The 22,445-nt window shown below is 37.3% G+C and overlaps 2 protein-coding genes across 2 annotated transcripts in view; both read right to left on the reverse strand.

The window, feature by feature from the left end:
• LOC135220852 (leucine-rich repeat and immunoglobulin-like domain-containing nogo receptor-interacting protein 1) overlaps nucleotides 1-1,539 on the reverse strand; it is a 474,574-nt gene extending 473,035 nt beyond the window's left edge. The window contains 1 exon segment of the mRNA XM_064258419.1: nucleotides 1,122-1,539. The gene's annotated coding sequence lies outside the window, so the exon portion shown is untranslated.
• Nucleotides 1,540-4,957: 3,418 nt separating this feature from the next.
• On the reverse strand, nucleotides 4,958-10,484 carry LOC135221488 (pro-resilin-like). Its single transcript, XM_064259231.1, has 3 exons — nucleotides 10,442-10,484; nucleotides 7,521-7,643; nucleotides 4,958-7,097 (listed from the first exon to the last, which is right to left on the reverse strand). Exons 1-3 carry the CDS (start codon nucleotides 10,457-10,459, stop codon nucleotides 6,855-6,857), a joined length of 384 nt encoding a protein of 127 aa, XP_064115301.1. The 5' UTR covers nucleotides 10,460-10,484; the 3' UTR covers nucleotides 4,958-6,854.
• Between the last annotated feature and the right edge of the window lie 11,961 nt (nucleotides 10,485-22,445).

Consider the following 22,445-nt stretch of genomic DNA (forward strand, 5'->3'; position numbering starts at 1 on the left):
GTGCCTCGGCCTGGCAAAAGTTTTGGTGCTCTTTTATGCAGTGCAATTATGGCACTCTAGGTCTGGTTGGGTACAGGGTTTGATTTTAAAAATTTGGTTATACTTAAGTCAGTTTCAGCTATTCAGTGCTTACCACAGTAAAAAGGCATCAAAGTCGTTGGATAACAAGCTAGGAAGGAAGGAAGCAGGAATGGATGTAAAGTATAAGGTTAAAAAGTTGTGCAGCTACACGCTTCAGGGACACAGCAAACTACCTTTAGTAATGCCTTCTGTACCACATGAGGTGTACTGACAGGTGTAATGAGGAGGGTTCTTACTCCCACGCCATGTGGACAGGTTAGGATTTGGTACCCTACATTAGGTTAGGTTACGTGTGGCTACGTAAGTATTACTATTTTACTTTAATTTACAGTACCTTAGGTTAGGTTAACAGGAGGCAGTCAGGAGGAAACGGTCCCCCACCCCCCACCTACAACCAGGCATGGACTTGATGCCCTTGGCCAAGATAAGGTAACTCACAACTCAATTTTCAATGCCAAAGATCATTTATATAAAACTCAATTTGCAATGCAACGTTTTGATATGAAAACGCTATCCCTTGCTTGGGCTACTGGGCTAATGCAATTACACTAGTTAAAGGCAGCCTATACCTTGCTACATAGGTATCACGATTCTCACCTGATTTACTACTACTAGGTACTACTATTGAAAATGCTCCCAATGCCTATTTCGTGCCTCTTGTAAGTAAGTAGGTTTGATATGTTTGCCTTACAACTGCACAAAAATTATGTTGAGAAGAGCAAGACTCAATTATTTCAAAGTAGGATGTGATTATTATTTAGTATTATAGTAAGTATTAATAAAAAAAATTCATTCTCATTCAACAAATAATGCGTAGCCTAGTGGTTCATAATACAGACTAACCAAAATATTTGGATGTCACAATAGCTAGTCACTGTTTTCCTTTAACGAGAAACGTCATTATTTCAAAACAGCAGCCTAGCCTATGCCTAGGTACTAGGTAAGTCAAGAAAACCTAGACCAAGGCTTAGGCTAGTACTGTTATTAGTCTATACCTAGGTTAGTAGTTGATTCCCGCGACGAACAACATATATACGTACCTTCATTTTCTCACCATCCTCACTGATGTTACAAAGGCTTCCATTCTTTAAACCACTATCCGGAAGGAAACACAAATTCAAATTTATTAAGCACTAACCACAGTACATAGAAGGACTACGGATCACTTCTGCCACGGACGGACACTATCCACATCCCACAAGTCCACACACCACAGCAGGAGTCAGGACAGTGAGGACACAGCTGTCAAAATTATCTTATTCTCAAGACTATCAGTCATTGGCACGCTTCTGAAAGCAGTACTGAAAAATAATAAGGAACAATTATTTACAATATTTAGCCTGAAACCTTATAATTGGTTTTGTGAACGAACTGGTGTTTTTTAATCAATAATCATAGTATTAAATGAGTGGAACAATTTCGGTAAAACTGGTGACCAACCATAGGTGAATATTTCTGTCGGTAAAGCACGAGATAAAACGCCTTATCCTGACCAGGTGAGGAAAACAATGAGTGAATTTCACCAGGCAACAGTGGAAGAAATGCGATGAAACGTCATCCCTCTGAATAAAGTAGTTGGAAAATGGAAATTAGGACCAATCTAGCAAGAAAGTTGCCCTATTCCTTAGACGTATCTATTACTGACAGTGATGAGTAAGTTTCATACAAATCCAGAACTTCTGCCACCCCTGCGCGATACGATCATTGGCTGCGATTTCAATCTGTCGATCATCTAGCTTTACAATTTCATTCGCCGCAGAATGGGCATTACCGTTCAACGAACCGCAGCAATCAATACATGATGGGGTTCTTCAAATAGGAAAATTGTGCTTATCCTGGAAGAAGAGTGGCTAAACACTGAGTTACAAATGTCACCGTTTCTTATAGGCTATATAGGCGGTGTCAATGAATGTTAATGAAAGTACACAAATTATCTTTCTCAAATACCATTACAAGTGCTTAAAGTCCTATATGACAAAACTACCTAAAAACATCATTTAACACCACGTACTGTCGGCCAAAACACTCGTGGCAAAGTATCATAATTTTTCGTTCACCTGCCTGACGCACGATTCATGCCTTATTTATCTATTTTTCTTTTCAAAGATGGAAGAAATCATGTGTAATGATGTTAAAAACAGTCACTGATATCTTTAGAACATTATGTTATGTTATTGTGTAAAACTATTTTCCATAAAGCAAAATTGACATGAACGAAACGAAGTGATAAAAACGCCATCTCACAACCATAGATATACATTACCAAATAGATAGGAGACACTTATCACTAGTAGTATCTCATAAACGTAGTCCTTAAATTATCATTTCAATATTAAGTTGAAGGTAGTTGAATATTCCATTTGTTAAATTTTACAGAAAACATTGGAATCTCACAAAATGCTATTAAATTTAAAAGCAAAAAAAAAAAAAAAAAAAAAAAAAAAACTATATCTTAACAGTGTGAACCAGGCGACCTCACTCAATTGCTTTTGATGTTATGTGCACGGGAATCTAATGTCAATGTGTCATTTATCGATCTAGGAAACATCCCTCGATGAGCGAGAGAATTATTGCACTGCATTCGGTGCAAGTTCCTGTTGGAGAGATATCAAGAAAGCTTAATAAACCGGAGAGAATCATACATAGATGAATAAAATTGTTTAAAGAACGGCAAAATTCAGAACATGGGCCTAGAGGTGGAACACCTCGAAGCACCACATGAGAGCAAGACAATTCAGTCGTGTAAATGTTGCTGAGCAACATTCATTTGTGAACTTTGAATTCTAGTGCCTCGTCACGACATTGCTGAACCAGGAATCTACGCTTATGACTGGTGTCTGATGAATACTTTAGATGGAAAGGAAGAGATTTTAAATCTACACTTGAAGTCTTTGATAGTTGTCTAATGAATAAGTCTAATGAATAAGCAAACTTATCTTTGATGGATGAGAGATTCAGTTAGGCTTACTCTTTTTGTTTTGTTTTTTATCGGTGGCCGGTGAACACCACGGATAGAGAGGGAAACGGTTTCAATGATGCATGCATTTTTTTCTTCAAAACCTGAAGAATACATTTTATTGGGAGATACTTTATTAACATCGGCCTAATCCTTCCATCACTCCTATACGCCACCTCCGTTCTCTTCTACATCTCAGGCGACTAGATCCGACTGCTGAGTCTCACTACGAACTCCATCTCGTGAAAGCATCACTAATGATAACGGTTATTTTAAAATTGCCCGCACCGACAACGGACTCCTTAAAATGCATGTTTATAAAAAAAATATTTTCTGTTCAAAGAAACTTTTTCTTTCATTCCACAAAATATGTGCATACACTCGTGTTACACCCTGTAGCCGTCAAAGAGCAAACCCTTTATTAATTTAAGGTTTTTTCTGAAAAAAAAAAAAAAAAAAAAAAAAAAAAAAAACATATGAAGTAGACTTAAACGAGAACGTCACCTTTCATATTTCTTATCCTTTCAGCTACTTATAATATGCTTATGGTAGTAGGTCTAGATATACTGTGAAATTAATTTGAATTAATTTCTATTTAGGAGAAATGAATAGCTACAGAAAGATCAACCTAAGAAAGCTTTAAGGAAAGTAAATCTTTCTTAATGTATTCGTCAGTTTTGACTCCCACAGCTTTCCAACGTGTCGAAATGAAACAGGATGATATGCAAGGAATTCGATAAAAAATAAGACTGAATTATATTCGTTTGGTTTTTTTATGATTGCTTTTTGACTTTGAATAGCGAGGTCTGAGTTAATTATGTTAAGCAATTATGAAAAGGATAAGAAGAAAGGCGAACATGGCTAATAAAACAAGAATAACGGGAATAGTCAAATAAAGCAGATTTATAATATATATATATATATTATAATTATATATATATATACATATATATATATATATATATATATATATATTGTCGATTTAAATATTCATTAATATTACGTATCCGAGACAGTATAGACCTAGGCTAATCATGTGGGAAAATCAGAAGTCCAATTTAGGCCCACTAAATGTGTCATGCAAATTATTTTATTGATCAAAGGACAAAATTAGTTTAATTAAACATCGTCTTCAAAGAATGTTAACGCCTTGATGTATTATTTATCGGCTGTAGGAGACAAAATGAAAACACCCCAGTGCAGTACGATACGTTGAGTCAAGACTCGAGCGGCAGCAAAGGCAACTTCAAAATCTTCGGTATGGTGTCACAAAGCTAGAGTTGAGAATAAAATTAGAAATCATGGCCCCATCGGTATATATTTTCCTTACTTTGCAAAATAATTATCTTTAATACGTTGAATAAGTCTACTCTATTCTAATGTAATTTATTTCAAGTATAGCACCTTTGAAAGGAAATTTTATTTATTGTTAAGTAAATAATCTGGCATCTGCATATGGCAATATTTCCATAACGAACAATGAATTAAGAAACTACGCCAATTCTTCGTTGGCCGTCTGTACCCTTTTGTTTACAGTTTGTAAACAAATCCCAGGCTCACAAAGTTCTCACGCTCTTGTTGATTTTTGTAAAATATCTCGTCTGGATTGCTAAACATTTGATCTCTAAACCAAACGAGTCATTAAAGTTATCTATAGAAATAACAGATTTTCTTTTCTTCTAACATCATATTTTCCATGTATTTATATGCCTTTTTCCAGAAAGGTTATATTGGGCTTGGTTATTTAGATTTTAGAAATTTTCCGGGACCGAATTTTCTGAGAATGAGATTTCAGGGCCGAATTTTTCTAGCACCAACCCTTGCTTATGTGAGGATTGAAACTTGCATCTTAAAGCAGACAACACTATCTTTATCAGATCTCAGTGAGTGACAGGAAAGGAAAATAAAAACCCAGGATAAAAAAAAAAAAAACATTAACAAGTTTATTTCAGAGGAACAAGATTTCATAACAAACACGTCTGCTTAAGATTAGTGGCCTCTGTGACCTTTATATCATTAATAATACAAAGGAACAATAATGTGGTCAGGGAACGAGTACAAACTGAGTTGTCAACATTGATCAAAGTATCGATAAGCAGTACGATAAAACAGGAAACTAAAGGAATCAAGAAATTAAGAACGAATGTAAGTAATAATATATGAAAATTTATACAGATAACGAAAATGAAAACAATGATCAGTTGCAGAAAAAGGTTTTAGAAACTGATATAGGGAAAAAGAAGAAGAAGCTTTTGAAACTGATATATATATATAAATCAATCGGTATTTTGTTGACAGAAAGTAAAAACAACGCTGTTGTTACAGCTATTGAAGCGGAAAGTACGCGTTATAGGAAAGACAAACTAGGGACGGGACAGAACATCACTGCTTGAACTCTCCTTAAAGGAATATTGAGTAGATATCCACCCGTCGTAATCCCAAAGGTTACTTCTTTAACTGGATTCCATTTCGTATACAAAAGAGGTTGGAAGAACTATATAGTATTGGAGTTAGAGAGCCTTGCATAGCTACATCAGAAATGATTAAAGTCAACAATCAGATGAAGAGATTTAATATACTGAAGAGAGGTAACCTAGCATGCAATGAAAAGCAGATGGAACTAAGAGCGTAGGGGTCAGTAGACGATGAATGTGTTGTGCCCAAGAAGTGATAAAATGATGAGGGCCATTGTTAGTCATTCGATTAAAGTGAAGTTGAACTATTAAAGAATGAAGTTGGGTCCTGAGTACAGGAAACAAAGTTTAGAGTAAAAAAAAATCCTTAGGAAGGTTAAAGCATTAATCTCAAGTTGTCAGAAGGCATGAACACATTTTGATATGATCCAACTAGATTTGAATAAGACTGAAAATACTGAAGTTATACACGATCTGCGAATACCAACGAGAAATTAGTAACAAATAATTCAGAACAGATATTTGTAGATTCTAGGAAGACAACAATAATATAGATCCAATAACGAGAGAAGACAGAAACCAAAACTAAATAATTGCGGAAATAGATAAAAAAGTCAGTAATGGTTTCAGTAGAATGCTGTAGGTAAAACGGAATGGCATACTTTAAAGGGCATATTTTTACGCTGACGTGTAAATCCATCTATACATTCACCAAAGGATAAAAGGTCTTGTGAGGACATCCACGCTTAACCAAACGAGACTAACATTTGCAAAAATTAAAAGTATTCACTAAGCTACTGTCACTTGAAAACGCAACTACTTACAGCCGTAAGAACAATAAACAACCAATGTAAATGTAGTAAATATTTTTCATATTTCTCAATCACCAAATTGAAAAGATACTACAGATACCGATAACCTTTAAAATGAGGTTACCCGTTGATGACGATTTCAAGACGTTGAACAAAAATTATTCTATCCCCAGTCTATCTGGCAGCATCTGGCAATCCACTTCAGCAACCTGCAGATAATCACCTTCGTGAAGATGAATACCTTTCAGGAACCAAATAAAGCAGAATATCCAAAGCCATTTTGAAGGACATAGCAGCACTGTCTGTGCCATTCTCAAGGTTGCTAAGCAATGCCCACGGATGTGTTTTTGGACATGATCGCTCTCGGTACAGGCAATACCATCCTGAAGCCGAACATCGAGATTCGTTATTTTCAAGATAATTAGAACTAGTGCAGCAATTCAGCTTATGTCTAGGCTTCATACATAACTCGCCTTCGAAGCAAGGAAGATAGGCGCCTAAAAATATAATTAAAACTCACAATTGGTAGACAAAATTATGCCACAGGGTTGGCTGAAATCTGCTTAAAATTATGCACTCTTGTTCTGCAGATTACTGGTATCCATCTCCAGTGTTCGCAACTGCCAGATTAGCTCCTCCTGCCGGGCGTTCGTAGCTGATTTTGGCGATGTATCCTACGTCTCCTTCCACGGTGTACTTGACGATCTGGGTCCTTCCGTCAGGTAGAAGGACGCGGTACTCCCCTGAGGAGTTGGGTCCTTCCCTCTGTTCAGCGTGACCGTAGTAGTTGTTCGTGGCTGGGTCCGAGCTTTCGTAGGAGAAGGAGTAAGAAGCCTTCGAGGGGGAAAGAAAGGCAGGTCCAGTTAATCAAGACTCATCAAAATTAGTTTGAATCTGGGTGAGGAAGGATAAAAACAGTTGCCCTGGAGAATGAAACAAATGTACGAGTCTAGAAGCAGAATTAAGGCAGGAAGAAACAAAGGAAGTAAACATGGAATTACAGAGTTGAGCAGAAGCACTCACCTATTTAATAACCGATTCAGATCTTATTACTTTATTGCTTATTTATTGTTTTGCATCACATTCTCGTACTATTGTTATTTATTAATTATTGTATGCAATCTTGATCTACCCAGACGAACTTCTCGATATGCTCAGGGCACTTTGCCGAACAGTTGAAGAGGCTTTCAATTCCATGTGAGAAAGAGAGAGAGAGAAGACTATTCTTACTAATGCTGTAAGATAAATCATACTCACAGGGCCACCCGCTTCATCAGGTGCACTGTAGGAATTCGATGGTGGAATTAGATTCTGATTTGCTGCATCGTATTGAGGTAGAGCCGTTGCAGAGGTGAGCACCACAGTGACCACGATGATAACCTATGGATTTGAATATAATAATAATAATAATAATAATAATAATAATAATAATAATAATAATAATACTCGATTTTATAATGAAAATGTGTAATAATCTTGACAATAATGAGTAAAAATGGATCTCTACTAGATAGTGACCACTGGCAATGTTTGGAGGTCGTTATCTATGAATAATATATCTTTGGGGTCATTATGTTTATATTAAGTCTTTTGTTTATGTTTTTACGGTCACCCCCAACGGGCTTGTACTGGACACGCTGCAAAGGTGGATACATGCTAGGTTAAAACGCCTATGGGTCACTGTATAGAAAACATCCGCGAAAAATAAATAAATTAAAATTAATTATATAATATATATATTATATATATATAGATATTAAATTATATATATTTATATAATATATATATATTATATTATATATATATATATATATCTCTTTCTAACGTATCTGTGGTAACTTTAGTCTTATCATTATCAGCCTACTTATTTTGATCAAATAAACGAAAGAAAGCTGTAGACTGAAGTCGAGCCTGTTTTCGATATAGTGTTTCCTCTTTACCTGATAGTAATAAAAAGATATTTCTCTAATTGTCTAACAAAACTTCTCCAAGCAATCATCAGTTTGAAGCTGTTAGTGGCGTCCTACTCAATTCATCCGTGTTCATCCCAGACCCTGGTCACTTTTAACAATTTCGAGATTTATTTCTTACAGATCCATTTCAGATAAAACTTTGATGTTATTTACGTCTCAGCGCAGACTCGAATGGCTTTGAATTGCAGAGACAACATCTCTTCCGGTTTTTATTTTTATTCTGAAGACATATGCAACAGGAATGTGCATGTTAAGTAATTTGCCACTTTTGATGAATTGCCCAAAGGATATTTAAGTATAAATGAAATGATATTAAGCTTTGTTTGAAAGTATCGTATTTAAAGACATATCCATGTCATATTTTTGACAAGATTTTGCCACTGTTGTGATCAAATGATTTAGAAAACATGTGAATGTCGTAATCATTTACGTTAAATAATCAGGGGACCAGGGATACCTTCCTGCCAAATTATATGAGAACCTGATAAAAAAAGAAAAGAAAAAAAAGTAGATGGTAGTACTACTTGGGGTACAGGATTGATTCATGTTCTTTTGTTTTAATAGTTGGTGGGATGAATTACGAAGGTCGATAGTTTGAAAAAATATCACCAAATTATTATATTAGTCAGGTTTCATCTAATTATGTTCTCTTATTTTAAATCAATATTGACAACAAGGAAAGAATAAACAGCGTGAATTTACGAGAGGTTCAGTTCCCTGTAACCGGCTGCATATCGAAGTGGCCTTCTTGAGTCAGGTAAGGTTTCTGCTGAGTGCTCTTGCTTGGTCATTTTTCATCTTTTGAGGGTTGGTTGGCTTGCAAGAGTTTCGCGTAAACTGGTAATGATCAAGACCAATCACGAATTAAAACGAGGTTAGTTAGCAAGATATATGGAAAATTGTGACCTTGTAAATATGTTCGGGGTAAAAATGATTTACAGCAGTTCTTTTCGATATTCAGCTGCAAAATCCTTATAAGTTCCCTTTTTAAGATACAAAACGAAAAACTAAACGAATTCTAAGCTAACTGAGGACAAAAAATCGATCATTGGCCAACAAAAGAAAATCGACTGTTAGGATAAATAGTCTCCTGTGACGCTGACATTGCAGGTCGAACGAGATGCCTCGTGGACACAAGAAATTCTTCTTATGCGTTTTTATAATCAATAATTAGAAGCTTAAAACTAGCATCGGGTCATCGCCTTTCTACGTGTTAAGAATAAAAGTAACTCACTACTCATAGAAGTATGCGCACATCGAGAAAACAAAAGAAATTAGCTTTCAAATTTCAGACAAACCCGTTCTTTGAACGTCGATTCAAGAAGTCACATTTGAATAACATTTCACTACCGTGATTGAGATTTCTCCTCCATGTGGCGCGAGTCGCAAATAACTACTCCATTAAAAGGAAATGGTCCTTTTCTTGGACACCTACTTTCACCACACACTCGTGAGAATTACAGTCACATTTTACCGTGGGTGGTTCACGGTGGGCGGTACTAAAGAGTCTTTGAAGCGTTCCTTTAGGCCCAGCTACAATTCATTTTGCCTTTTACTTTTCATTCGCTATTCCATCTCGTCTCCTCGTACTCAGATGTCCAGCCTTCGTAACTTTGCATTGTTCTGATTTCCTCGTGCCGTAAAAATATTTCATAAATCATCACCATAGCAAAAGGTTATGTGACATCAATATCCTTTATTTTTTCAGGCCTACAAGTAATAAACACCACATTTGGGCTTTTTGTCAATTTCTCCGACAACTAGCCTCTATGGAAGCCTGGCGATTGAAAATGCACTGTCCCAACTGCAGAACATTATGCAGGGTTCCACGAATGAGAACTCGCCGTTCGAAGCCTCATTCATTTTTCATAGTATGAGCGAACACTAGGAATGCTATCAACAATATACTCTCAAAGCATAATGACTTCTATATAAGCAAGTCCAAAATGTAGAGCAAATTTAAATTGCAAATGCTTACGTCCTAAGAGGCTGTCCAATATAAAAGCTGATGCTCTGGTTATTTGACGTTGACAGGAAAATGAAAGACAGCGGGAAATCTTTAGAAAGTTAACTCTAACAACCTTCGTGATATTTCAGTGATATATCTCCACACTGTAAAAGTACTGCATCACTAAAGGAGCCGGAGACAGAGAGAACAGGTGGGGGTGGGGGAGTGAGGGTAGGGGCAGGATGTTGGATACTTACCTTGAGGAATGCCGCCATGTCTTCGCTGCTACAGTGAAAGATATACTGGTAAGATGTCCAGCAGTCGAGGGGTGTTTTATATGAGAACAAAGGCTTCCGTGATATCGGATGCGTGCAGCTATACGTAATCATAATCACGAATGTGCCTGAGATAAAGGGGCTTCATTAGGCAAAGAATGAAAGTCATTCTGTACTCAACGCGAGTTTTCTGGGAGTGAGAGATCCTAATGATTTGTGAACTGGAGCGCTGAGTTACACGTAACGGACGCAACTCACTTCTTTGTGCCTAGACTGTCATAAAACTCTTTTCCTAACATTATCTGCAATCATCTGTTCCCCTTTGGAAGTCATAATATTGAGGTTCACGAGTTTTTCTCAATGGCGGTTTTTCGTGTGATTTATTATTTTTCATTTATTATGATTTGATTAAAGATTTTCATTAATTTTTTCATTCTCTTTCTCTCTCTCAAATCTCAAAGCCTGATACTTCCTAGTCAACATTGTTCTTATTAATCTCCTGAAAGAAACTGATAAAAGTCCTTTGTGTGGCTGTCCGATATCCAGTCACCGAATTGTCTGTACATACATATAAACATACATACATACACACACACACTATGTATACATATATATATATATATATATATATATATATATATATATATATATACACACATTGCATGTGTGTGTTGCTTTTTGAAGAGTAACATGTTTTAATCATAATTTACCAGGTCTGGAGTGTTTATTTTCAACTAATTTTTATGTTTTGGTATTCTATTTCTCCGTTGATTTACGCTTGGTCTTTAGACCTTTCGTATTTGAAAGCGGGAAGGAAAAGTCCCTCTTCCGAAAGCTAATGAAGTTATTCCCTTTACCTGAAAGTTTTGGTAGGCTTTATTTTGTGTGTGAGTGAGTGTATATATATATATATATATGTGTGTGTGTGTGTGTGTGTGTTTGTGCGTGTGTGTATTTATGTATATATATAATATATATATATATATATATATATATATATATATATATATATATATATACACATAAATACACACACACACACACATATATACTATATATATATATATATATATATATATATATATTATATATCTATACACACTCACTCACACACACCTACCAAAACTTTCAGGTAAAGGGAATAAACTTCATTAGCTTTCTTTAAGAGGGACTTTTCCTTCCCGCTTTCAAATAAGAAAAGTCTGAGGAGCAAGCATAAATCAACGGAGAAATAGAATACCAAAAAAAAAATTAGTTGAAAATAAACACTCCAGACCTGGTAAATTATGATTAAAACATGTTACTCTTCAAATGAAGTGTGAAATATATAATTTCGTAAAAAAGTAATAAGTATATATATTCGTAGTAATATGTATATATGTGTGTGTGTGTGTGTGTGTGTGTGTGTGTGTGTATGTAGATACGTGGAGCGATGCGATAAATCAGCGAAAGGCAAGTAGCAATAGGTGCAAAGAGCGGGTGGGGTTATGGGGTGATGAGCCAGTTCTTATCTATCGATAGATGTGAATTATTGTGGATTCTGAATGTGAATAAAAAAAAAATATTGAGGCTAACAAAGTGAATTATTCTAATGGTGTGTGTAGTACCTACACTGTCAATTTTCATATCCTTAGGTCGGTAAAGAAACATTGCCTCTCATACCTTTGATATAGGTCTGAAAACCTTGTATTTATTTACAAATAGTCCTAGATTAACGTACGACAAACTGGACATAACGTTTTATTCAGGAATTAGCTTAAACAAATGTTGCTTCGCTTTACAGTAATGATATAATTTCTTCACGTTCATTTTATTTCATATTTTTTTAGGGATGATGAACTATTTTCTTTAAAAATATTAACATAAAACTATACCATAGGAGTGACCCTGATGAAAATCCTTCATTTGTCACCTCACAAAGTGTATCTCAATTAAATCTGGCGTGAGGGAGCAACGCAGCCAGCGTAACGGAAACGTTATGCAAACATTACACAGACTTGCACAACAAGCGCGCAGCATTGCAAGTGAATTCAACTAAGTTAGCGCGTTAGCACATCGTCCTTTACCTATCCCATCAGTTTAGAAACTCCGGTGAAATCGCGTGTCTGCTGATAATACCTGGGAAAGCGAAAATGCTACGTTGATTACACACAAGGCTACAAGAACCAGCATAATAATTTCTTTCCTGTATTCCCCATGGAGAGTGGTTGCAGATGCGTGGTTTAAATATTCAGTACAAATCTCTGATGCCAAAGGTATTCAAGATCTTTAAAGGCTCGTCCAAGCTGTTAATTATTCTGAGATATGTATAACAAACGATAATTCGTGAAATGTTTTTGGAGTTATATGATGCGTAGTGGTACTATGCTCGAATGAAAACCATTTAATAAGACATGCGACCCACCCCACCCCAATTTTCGCTCACTTTCTCTCTCCCCGTTTTATTTACTTTATTTCAATGGAAAATATGTAGTCAAGCAGGCCTACCCTTCAAAACCGAACTGAATATTTTTCTTGCATAGTTTACGTTAAGTTTTGCTATATATGCATCAAATGATTCTAATATATTAATAATATTAACAACAGTGGAAAGCAGTATGAATAAATTTAATTTTAGTGCCATGGCGCTATTGAATCATTTTCGACCTACAATTTACAAAAGGGACCTTTAATGTGTAAAACGCTTATAAACAAAATTCCCAAATACATGATGCAACATATCACTTATATTCAAAGCAAGGTTCTTCGAATATACCCTGAGAGTATAAGTATATTTAAAGGACCTTGATTCAAAGCATATATATTTACGTAGACCCTCGAAGTAACCGCACTTGACGATTCAGTACGCTTAAAGCAACAGCCATTCGCCATGCAACGTATCAACATTTCCTTTCTCTATTTCGTCGTATCCATCTATATACGGTTGTTGTGATGAAGCTAATCTTATAAGCAATGTGACTTATCGAAACATCAGTGTTTAGGCTAGTTAATGAGGAAGTGTTATGCGTTTGCCCATTTTCCATCTGCGATGCTGTTGACTTTTTAGCCCCGCCTATGTGTGACGTCTAAGTAAGACGCGAGATTTTGGAAACTATTTTTCTTAGTGTATTTTCAACAGCCATTATAAAATATTTATATATTTTATCTGTAATTTCAGAAACAGTTATTATGTATTATATGTCAGCACTTGTTCTTAAATTTTGAATTCAAACTTTAGTTTCCTCTCTCAACCCATACTACTCTTCTTCCTTGCGATCTAAAGCCAATTTTTCAAAGGGTTTCGTACTACATCTTTCCGGAAAAGAATTTTTTCTTACCTTTTATTCATATAATAATACTGTCTGTATGAAAAGTGATGATACTCAGTTCAGAAAAACTCACTTCCAATTAAATAACAAAATAATAAGTTATTGTTTACTGAGAAAATCCCTTGTCCTTTGAGTAATACTTTTGAGTAGTGCATACCCTAGGCTCATACTTGAGTAAGACTGAAAATATCAGTCGTTCGAGAAAAAATATTTATTTTCTGAGTATTCTGACAGTGTGGAGTCAACAACAGATATGGAGTACAATGTATGGCCTTTCATCGTCTCTGGAAAATTGTGCACAGGACAAATGAATTTGTGCTCTGCCCTCCAGTGGACTGAGTGGTCAGAGTGGAGTCGAGTTGGAACTTGGATTGTCATTACTCATTTTGCCAAGTGACGCGTGCATGCCATTTTCAGTTGTAAGCCAGCGTTGTAAATTTTGTTCAAGGCAATATAGTTAATATACAATCTTACTTTAGAGCATATAAATAATTAAGGCACAGACATTTACTCTTGGTATTGATGTTTATCACGAAGTATGGCATGCAGTCACAACAAAACAGGAGCAACCAAGCAAGACAACGGTCACCTCATTCAATGTCTAGTAGGTATTTGCAGCCTGTGGATAAATGTTCCTTCCTTGCGAAAAGAAAGGTTAGTGTTGATTTTGTATGAGAAGTCGATTGTGCCATATGTAAATATCATCTAATCTAGAATTTGAGTCATAATTGCTAACGATCTAGGCTATTACCATATAATTGGTAGGTTAGGTCTAGCTATTATATTTATTGCCCTCTCTCAGTACTGATACAAAATCATAACTAAAATGGAAATTTTATAGTGTAATGCTGGGATGGAAAGCATAACAAAAATGGGAAATTTATAGTGCTGTGATGGCGTAGAATATATTTTTCCTTATTTTTCCAGTTACAGCAAATTTTATGACAAAATCATTAGGATTACCCTTTTATCATAGGCACAGGATATTGGTACGGCAGCCGTATCCCTGATTGCAATAGATATTGGTAGGCAGTGAATTGCGCATGCGTCAGTTTCAAATAACATAGTGTAGGGGGGGTACTAGATTCTGTCAGTGGTTCCGTATTGCGCTATTGACTTGCTGTAGGTAAGCCAGTTTGCTAATCATGCAGCAGTTGCCGTACACTGTTGCTAAGAGCTATAGGTACGGCACTAGAAGATCAGCGACAGTAGTAATAATAGTCGAACTGAATTGTTTCGCTGAACATGTTCTGCAATTCAAAATGTCAAAGTGAAGCACCATACTGTCATCACCAAAGCAACAAAACATTTTGGCAGTAAATGAAAATATATAAAATCACAATAATAAACATACTTAGATTTTGACTATACACAGAAAAAATAAAACTAAACGAATCTATCTGTGTACCTACTTCAAATCTTCTTTGAATTTCCTCTGAACCGTGTAATAATACACCAGCTTTCGCTGAAAAACAGATGTTTTCAGGTTTCAACAAGCTGAAAAAAGCAATAGACGTCTAAAGAGTCAAACTTCCAGAAATTGTATATCCGTTCCGTAGGTCACGAACGATCGAATCGGTCCTGAAAAGAGCTCCGAAGAGAAGATTCCAAGAAGACTTGAAGTACACAGAAATCGTGCTCCGCTGTATTCATGGTAGTAAGGAAAACTACCAAAGTCGATCCTCTGGTAAACGGCCTAATCAATCGTAAGTAATCATCCAAATCAGGTATATATTAATAGCATGTTTCCCATATTGGACGCACTACTGACTGCTGCACTACCTTACTGGCAAAGCTTCAAATCTTCTTTGCATCTCCTCTTCGGAGCTCTTTTCAGGGCCGATTCGATCGTTCGTGACCTACGGATATACAATTTCTGGAAGTTTGACTCTTCATAGACGTCTATAGCTTTTTACAGCTCGTTGAAACCTAAAAACATCTGTTTTTCAGCGAAAACTGATGTATTATTATACGGCTCACGTTGGTAGATCGTCATTTTCTTGCTGTCACTGATATGCCCGAGGAGGTGAACCTGGTGAACAAGGGTTCGCGCATGCGCAATTCTCAGCCGTACCAATATCTATCGCAATTAGGGATACGGCTGCCGTACCAATATCCAGTTCGTTTCTTTTATATCATATACACATATGCTTGTTTCATATGTTAGTAATTTCAATTCGAAATCCATATTTCTGACTTTGCTTGGTTGACCACCAACCTGAAGGAGATAGTATCAATTTTGAACAGTAAGAAATGAGAGTCGTTTAACACCCATGGAAACATTTGAAAACCCATAATTCCTCACTGGTAAAGAAAGGGAGTACCAGTATTGTGCATTGGCAGGTGTATCACTGGATATGCGAAGAAACTATGCCTGGTAATAGGCCTAGTTTGTTAGAATCCTTCTTTAATGGTAATTACATACCTAGTTTTATTTTAAACAACCTAACCCTAACCTAACCTAACTTAGTATACAGCTTCATGATCCCAACCTGACTAGCTGGACCCTGCTACTATTCAAGATTATTATCATACCTTAGGTCTAATGACAAATGGAAGTAGCCTAGTATATGGGGTTGGTCTCCATCATCAGACTTCATCCAGTCTCAAGGGTAAAAAATTAACTTGAGGTGAATAATCTGGATGCTAGTATTGAAACAGTAGAGATAAATATAAATATATATAGGTATCTATGCATGTATATATATATAATATACATATACATATATATATATATATATATATATATATATATATATATATATATATATATATATATATATACAAACACACACACAGTGCAACCTCGGTTTTCGTACATAATCCATTCCGGAACCTCCTACGATATCTGAAACGTATGAAAACCGAATCAATTATTTTCATAAGGTATAATGTAAATAGTATTAATGTGTTTGAGACCCCCCAAAATATGAACAAAAAATATATTTACAGGGAATAAACACAGTTTTACACACAGAAAACAATGAGAAATAAATATAAATGATTATTGAAGTGAATAATGAACATTTAACATCACTCTTACCTTTCGGAAGACTGTAAGACTCTAGTTAGCGATGGAAGATGGAGAGGGAGAAGGAGAGGTTACTGCTTGGAAGGGGAATCCCCCTCCTGAAGGACTTCAGGTATCATGAACCTTTCTGGGGTTACTTCTCTAGGTTTTATTGGTCGCACTCTCTAAGGTTACTTCCCCACTTTGTTTTTACTGGCACTAGGACCAGCTTGAAAATCACTGGACCCTTTCCATAGACATTTGTGTCTGACGTCTCTTCAATATCTGCCCAAAATGATACAAAGCATTGTTATTAAATATGTTAGAGACATGGATTACAACATCTTTGTTAGGATGATGTGTCTCAGCAAATTTTTTTTTAAATCACTCCACTTTGCAAACATTTCTTTGATCACTCAAGTAAGCACAGTATCCCTTCTCTCTTCCTCCTCTTCCTCAGATTCTCATCTGCTGACTGTTGCTGTTCCTGCTGAAGATCTTGCAGCTCCTCAGTGGTTAGCTCTTCCCTGTGGACATCCACTAGCTCTTCCACATCTTGCCACTCACATCCATTTACCTCCCAAGAGACACAATAGACCCCACAACAGGCGCAGGGTCGTCAGGGCCAGCTTCAAACCCCTCTAAATCCTTCTAGAGGTAACACTCTGGACACAATTTTTTCCAAGTAGAGTTCACTGTCATGGAAGTTACTCCCTGCAAAATTCCTTGGTTGTAAGGCTTATGCAGTTGAAGATATTGAAGTGATCCTTCCAGAACTCCCTTAGGGTCAATTCAGTGTCTGAGGTCGCTTCAAAGCACCTTTGGAATAATGTCTTCGTGTACAGTTTCTTGAAGTTCAAGGGGATTTGCTGGTCCATGGACTGGATGAGAGTAGTGGTATTAGGGGGCAAGAACTTGACAGTAATGAATTTAAATTCGTCTAACGGCTGGTCTTCCAGGGCAGGAGGATGCGCAGGAGTATTGTCCATTACCAGGAGGCATTTGAGGGCCAATTGATTTTCTTGCAGGTATTTTTCCACACTTGGGCCAAACACTTCACTGACCCACTCAACAAAAAATTGCCTCATGACCCATGCTTTCTTATTGGCCTTTCATATCACAGGCAGTTTATTTTTGATCACATTGTTTTTCTTGAATACTCGATGAGTGTTAGCCTGTCTTTCATAGGCTTGTGCACTGACAATGAACTTTCCTCCTGCGTGATGTAGGTCTGTTTTGGCATTTTGTTCCAGAACAGGCCTGTCTCATCACAATTGAAGCCCTCTTGTGGGAGGAATCCTTCAGCCTCAAAATACTCCTTGAATTGCCCAACAAATTCTTTGGCGGCATGTTTATCTGAACTTGCAGCCTTCCCATGCCGTACGATACTATGGATGCCCGTATGCTTTCTGAATTTTTCAAACCAGCCTCTGCTGGCCTTGAAATCACTAAGAACAGCACTTTTTGTTGGTATTTTCTTACTTAAATCGGCATGCAACATCCTAGCTTTCTCACAAAGGATTGCTTCAGATGCACTATCCCCCACTAACTGTTTTTCGTTGATCCACACCAACAACAGCTTTGCAACATCTTCTGCTAGTTGGGATCTCTGTTTAGCTAATGACATGACGCCTTTTGCAACATCAGCTGCCTTGATTTCATGTTTTTTGCTAGGATAGAGCTTGATTGTCGACACTGACTTGCTGTACATCCTAGCGAGATCAGTTACACATGCACCACTTTCATATTTTGCTACTAGTCCTTTCTTGAATTCTATCATATTTCTGGTCATTTCCACTGAAGGGGTGGCACTTGCAGCTTTCTTTGAATCCATGATGGCTACTTTGCAATGAGTTTTATGGCGAAATTGGCACAAAACACAAGAAACACTTGCGTTGATGCTGACTACAAGAGTGGAGATGCTGGTTAGACAACAAACAAAACCAGAATGGGTCATGAGAGAAAACGAGATGCTTTGTTGGGGCACTTCATATGCAGCCTGGTCACGCTCTGGGCTCTGAATGGAGCATTTCTGAGTGTACGAAAGCCGAGAAAACGTATGATAACCGGGACAAAATTTCAGACAACAAAGTCTATGAAAACCAAAACTTATGAAAGGAGAGGGGTACGAAAACCGAGGTTTGACTGTATAAGTATATGTATGTTATACAAAAACACTGTGAGCTGTACCCATGAGCATGTTTGGCTAGATGGAAGAGCTTGTGGGTACAAATGCTTGTTGTGAAAACCCTCACGACTGGGGTTAACCGGACAGCAATCGGTCTATCACGAAATACGAGTAAGCAAGGCAGAACAGAATTTTACAAGATTTTATCAAAAGAATAGATATTTAAACCCTATAACTACTCTCACAATAATCTAATGCAACACCCTTGAAACTTACCAATCACTAATCAACTTCACGGAGGACCACTTGGCCCATAAGAGATTCACAGATGAACTTTGATGTGAAAATTCAAGGAAAATTCAGCTAATTCACAAACTAAGAATCATTGAGGGTCGGGGAATACAATATCACTACTTACGGTTATGATACATGGCAGAAGGACGCAATTCAATGAACTCTGACTTGAATAAACTAACAAATGCACATAGTGGAGAATTCTCTAGCTGGCGACCAGGGAGAGAGAGAAATTATATGCAGCCTACCTCGTTAAAGTTCAGTGACGGAAGGAAGCTCATCCTCACTTTTGGCGCGTTGTGCGTGATCAATTAGGCATTATTCTAATGCTCCTGATTTGATCCCTGGATAGTTCTTTAACAATTTATGTAATGAAAAGAAATATAGACACACATCCCACGACCTGGACGAATAAAACCCCAAATACAGACCAATACACACAAATGTACAGAGAACCATCACCTTCTTGCCGCCAGCTATGTATTCCATTACTCCCGATTTGGGATCGTGGCAGATTTATGTCAAATAAAGACTGCACACGTCTTTTCATGACGACACTTTTTCCCATAAGCAATATTGAGAAAGGAATTCATTGGTCTTTGGCCCTGAAATAGTTCCATAAAAAACATTTTTAGGCAGTAATTGGGCTTTTGGTGACAATATTAGTTTGCTCCTACACGGTATACAAACCTATTGGTCTTTATATAGGAATAGAGTGGACCCCCCGTATTCACGCACTCTGGATTTTTGGACTCATATATTCGCAGATTTCTCCCTGGAACATATACCCCCATTATTTTCGGAATATTTGCCTATTTGCGATATTTTTCTATGAGAAATATCCGCAAATTCCTGTTTTTTTTGGAGTTCGTCGTAAAATGCACTTTTTGCGATAAAACTATTAAAAAACCAGTTATAAACATTTCTAATGGGGTTTTCTTGAGTTTTAACTATCAGAATAGGCAGTTTAAACGTATTTATAGGGGTTTCAAATATTCACAGATTGTAGCTATTCGCAGGGGTGTCTGGTACACACCCATTCACGGGGGGAACACTGTACTATTCACTGAAGCTGGAAACTGGCTGTTAAACTTTCATCAAGATGTATGGTAGTTAACTACCCGAGTACAGGGGGAATCCGCCCTGTTGGTAGAACGTCACTTGACTTTCAGCCACCTTGTACTGCCCTCTGCTCTGCCTGCTGTTTATATCTTTTTAAGTTTCTGCAACATTTTTACTTTCCCGGGGGAATTGATCTTTTGTTGTTTTTGCTGGACCCCATTAACCCGACTTTGCTCTCAGGCGTGGAGGTGAACAAACTCCGAGAGACTTGACAGTCTCGGGGTCTCTAAGGAGTTCCTTCTATGTGAGGTTTACTGGGTCATCTTTGCATCTCTCATGCCCTTGCTCCTTCGGTGACCTACACCTCCACCACAATCACCACTTCCACAGTAACCATGACTATTACCTGATGCCAATGGGTGTTTCTATAGACCCCACCCTTACAACCCCAGCAGTAGTCCATAAAACTAATGCTTCAGTTATGGCATCTCCTGTACCAGTCACTGCTCCCTGGGTTTAGGTTCTTGTCTTCCTCCAACCTTGGGGAGCAGATCCTCCATGCCCTCTTGAAGAAGTTGAAGAAGTCCATGAAGTTGAAGAAGAAAACTAGGAAAGCTTCATCTTCATTGTTGTCTTCCTCTTCTGTTTCCGCTTCCTCCCCTCCCCCTCCAAAGCCCACAAGCAGAGGAAAAGGGAGGTCGCTGCTCTCACCTACGAGAAGCCCCATTCTGGGTCTTCTGAAGGGGTGGCTGCCTCTCCGAGAAAGACACTAGGATCTCTTGCTAGCTCACCCAGGTCATCGGACTCTTGGAGACTTGATAACTCAGGAGCTGAGTATGCCCAATCCTCTGAGGAGAACCAGGTATCCAGCACTTTAAATCTGGTTTTGGTCCCATAATGTAGTGCTGTGCCTGCCTCTTCTCAAATCTCTCAGGAGCCTCAAACGGAGAGTGAAGCTTCAAGCAGAGAGGTCGTCTGTGGAGCCCTCATGCCCAATGGAAGACTCAAGTGCGCAAGCCTCTAAGAAGGTGAGAGCAACTCTGGTAACTAGTCCTCGGTCTGGTTTAGGCACGCAAGAGAGGAAGGGGTCTAAGTGGACAGGCAGTTCCCCTCCCCCTTCTACTACTCTAACGAGTATGTCTAGAGCTTAATGAAAATGACCATAAATAAACAAATTTTGTGTTGCCGCCGCTACAGACGTTATGATTTTGTTTTCATCCACTCATTGCAAATGGTTGACAGACTAACTGGCAACATCTAGTGCTAACTGCCCTGTGTCCAATGCAGTCATAGGCTAGACCTAACCTACTGCGAGCATACTGGGTAGACATAAAAGTTGTTACTAATAAACACTAAAAAACAAGTCTAATTATTACAGTAAATTGTGTTACTGGACTAAATTATAAAATCATAAGTAAATTTTCACTCACCTGTAAAATGAAAATTACCGTAAATAAAAAAATTTTGTGTTGCTGCAACAGGTCACCAGGATGGCGCTGTGATTTTGTTTCATCCACTCATTGCAAATGTCTGACAGGCTAATTGCTGACATATCATCAGCAATTATTTGTAACTTTGTGATAACCGACTGATAATTTGACTTGTTTTCAATAAGTATTTTATTTTGAATGCTGAGGCTATCCTACTGATAAACATAATTTAGAATTTAATGTTTGATTTCTAGAATGGTAGAATAAGACAACCCCCAATTTTTAGGGGTAAATTTTAAGTTTTAAAGGTCATCTTATATGAGGAAATATACGTTATATTGAAAACAAGCCGCTAACTGCTGATGTATCGTAAGCAATTTTTCATAAGTTTGTGATAACAGACTGATAATTTAACTTGTGGTTGTGCTCTTGGCTCCAACAGTGCTTGTGGATACAACGACATTTTATTAAATAAGTGTGCTTGTGTCTCCAGTTACTCTTGGCCCCATACACTTTGGGTACAGGTCCCACTGTGTATATATATATATACAGAGAATTAGATGGCAAGATAAAGTGAAGGAAGATATGGAGAGAAGAGGTTTTGTGGAGGATGATGCCTTTGATGGAAGGCAGTGGAGAAGGCGCATCAGGCAACCGACCCCTTATTGTAGGGATAACGGTGGGAAAGAAGATATATATATATATATATAATATATATATATATATATATATATATATATATATATATGTGTGT

Source organism: Macrobrachium nipponense, chromosome 2, assembly GCF_015104395.2.
Source record: "Macrobrachium nipponense isolate FS-2020 chromosome 2, ASM1510439v2, whole genome shotgun sequence".
Taxonomy (NCBI): Eukaryota; Metazoa; Arthropoda; class Malacostraca; order Decapoda; family Palaemonidae; genus Macrobrachium; species Macrobrachium nipponense.